Genomic DNA, 2,833 nt, shown 5'->3' on the forward strand with positions numbered 1-2,833 from the left:
CGAGGGCCGCCTGGGCTGCGTGTCGGCGTGACCCTGCGTGACCCTTTGCAGGTGCTGGTGGCTCTTGCTTGTGACTTGGAGCTGGACACACTGCCCTGCTGCGCCGAGACGCACAAGTGGGCCTGGTTCCGCAGGTACTGCATGGCCTCCCGCGTGGCCGTGGCCCTGGACAGGAGGACGCCGCTGCCCCGGCTGTTTCTCGACGAGGTATGCGCAGGTGTTGAGGCCCCTCGTGGGAACCAGGGACTGTGCTGACGCTCAGACAGGGAGCCCTGGTTTCCTGTTACTGAGGCCCCAGTGCTGGTGCTGCCCTCCCCTGTGATGGCCTCACTGTGTGCCATCCAGGTGGCGAAGAAGATCCGTGAGCTCATGGCGGACGGCGAGGCCATGGACGTCCTGCACGAGAGCCACGACGTCTTCCGGAGGGAGCACGACGAGCAGCTGGTGCAGTGGATGAACAGGTCGCTGCGGCGGGAGAGGCGGGCGCGGGACACGCTTCAGGCGGGGAGCGCCCACCTCCATTGTTCGCTTCCTTGGCTCTAGGCGCCCGGACGACTGGACTCTGTCTGCCGGTGGCAGCGGCACGATCTACGGGTGGGGACATAACCACAGGGGCCAGCTCGGGGGCATCGAGGGGGCCAAGGTGAAGGTGCCCACTCCCTGCGAAGCCCTGGCCACCCTCAGGCCCGTGCAGTTAATTGGCGGAGAGCAGACTCTGTTCGCGGTCACGGCCGACGGGAAGGTAGGGTGCGTCCGTCGTCGACATGGACACCGCAGGGCGCGGGCGCAGGGCGGGGTGGTCCTGGGTGTGCACTCCTGAGGCCTCGCCTCCAGGCGTCGCCCTGGGGTGCTGGAGGCAGGCCCCCCGAGCATCCCTGCGGGACTCCTGGCTCCAAACGTGCAGGCCTCATTTGGAAACAAGTGTTCCCGTGGTTTCGTGCCGGTGATTCAGGAGGCGTCTTCCTGGGTCTCTTTGCTGCCCCTGACGCACTCGCTGCTGGTGTGTGGGACTCGCTGGCCTTTAAGTGACCTCGTGTCGAGTTCCTTCACTCCTTTCTCTTGTGTAGTCAGGGTTCTCGGGGTCACTTCACAGCGAGCCATCGTCTGTGACTGGACCCGGTGCCTCCTCGCCAGGTCCCGCCTGTGGAAGAAGGGCCCGCTGGGCTGGGGGGGGTGGCCGGGGGGCAGAGCAGGGCCTGCCGGGCGTCCGCCTGGGTCCACCTGCAACCTTGGCTCACGTCCGTCCTGTGTGGGGGTCCCCCTTCCACAGCTTTGCAGCCTTTAGGTTCTATGGGAGGGAGGGGTGACGTGCATTCGGAAACGGCAGTCTGGTTTTTAAAAATTAACGGTAAAGACACTTTGTGTCCCAAACAGTAAGTTTCCTGCGGGTGTTTGGGACCTCCTGGCGGTAAATAACTAAACCTTCCTTGTTTTTCTTGGCGTGAGTTATAGTTGGCATCTGGGCAAAAACAGAGATGTTCCCAGAAAACAGCCCTTACGTGCAAATGCAGTTTGTGAACTTGGTCTTTCCAATAGTCGCAGCTGCCTCGCTCTGAGGAGGCACCAGTGCAGCTTCAGTTCTCAGCTCTCTCTGGGTAGAAATGTCTAGAGTGCGGGTTGGGCGTCAGTTACCACGATGCAGGCTCTTGGGGTAAAGTCGGTTCCTGTTGCTCCTGTCCTAGCTGTACGCCACCGGGTACGGGGCCGGCGGCCGGCTCGGCGTCGGGGGCACAGAGTCGGTGTCCACCCCGACGCTGCTCGAGTCCATCCAGCACGTGTTCATCAGGAAGGTGGCCGTGAACTCGGGCGGCAAGCACTGCCTCGCCCTCTCCTCCGAAGGAGAGGTGTACTCCTGGGGCGAGGCCGAGGACGGGAAGCTGGGCCACGGCAACCGCAGGTACCTGTGCGGCTCGGGCCGCTCTCCTTCTCGTGGGCTCCGGGCTCGTGTCTGTGTCAGCCCTGCCCTCAGCACAGCATCCCCCACATCCACTTCAGGGGGGCTCCTGGGAGCAAGTGCATGTACCTCAACGGGGGGTCAATTCTGAGTTGGTTTTTTTATTGGTTTCCGAGAGGCAGGGAGAGGGGGAGAGAGGTGGGAACGTTAGTGATGAGAGAGCATCCTGGACCGGCTGCCTCCTGCACGCCCCCACTGGGGATGGAGCCCGCACCCCGGGCTGTGCCCTGACTGGGAACGGAACTGTGACCTCCTGGTTCCTAGGCCGACGCTCAGCCACTGAGCCCCACGCTGGGCTGGGGGGTCTTGTTATTGTCGCAGTCGGGGCAGGATAAGCAGAAACACTGGTCAAAGCAGCAAAAAGAAAATAATCCAAAAACTGAGGCGGCGTCAGGGCCTGTGGGACAGAGAGCGCTGGGAGGCTGTCAGTGGGAGGAGGGCGGGGACTGGACGAGAGGGAGCCGGCCATGCAGACGGGCGTCACAGCACAGTCAGGGACTGGTGCAGCCCCGGAGGCAGCCAGGGGCACTGACGGGGCACAGGGCAGCGGGTGTGAGACTTAGATGCCTCTGGAGCTGACGTCATGCTGTACATCAGCTGTGACTGGGAAGTTAAGTGCAAAAACACAAAAAGGCCAAGGAATTCGACTTGAGGGTGTAGATTGGGAAGTGCACGCTGAATGCGTGAGCGCGGAGCCCAGAGCCTGCGTGCGACACCGCCTGGGGGTCCGCCTGGCCTCTTTGCAGTCCCTGTGACCGCCCTCGAGTCGTCGAGTCTCTGAGAGGCACCGAGGTGGTGGACATCGCTGCCGGCGGAGCCCACAGCGCCTGCGTCACCTCCGCCGGCGACCTCTACACGTGGGGCAAGGGCCGGTACGGC

The 2,833-nt window shown here is 63.3% G+C and overlaps 1 protein-coding gene across 1 annotated transcript in view; it reads left to right on the top strand.

The window, feature by feature from the left end:
- LOC102251931 (E3 ubiquitin-protein ligase HERC2) overlaps positions 1-2,833 on the top strand; it is an 86,271-nt gene that overhangs the window by 75,848 nt on the left and 7,590 nt on the right. Inside the window, 5 exon segments of the mRNA XM_014546210.1 lie at positions 52-207; positions 346-461; positions 544-742; positions 1,683-1,897; positions 2,701-2,829. Coding sequence (XP_014401696.1) covers positions 52-207; positions 346-461; positions 544-742; positions 1,683-1,897; positions 2,701-2,829 — 815 coding nt within the window.

This window comes from Myotis brandtii, unplaced genomic scaffold (genome assembly GCF_000412655.1).
Source record: "Myotis brandtii unplaced genomic scaffold, ASM41265v1 scaffold435, whole genome shotgun sequence".
Lineage (NCBI taxonomy): Eukaryota > Metazoa > Chordata > Mammalia > Chiroptera > Vespertilionidae > Myotis > Myotis brandtii.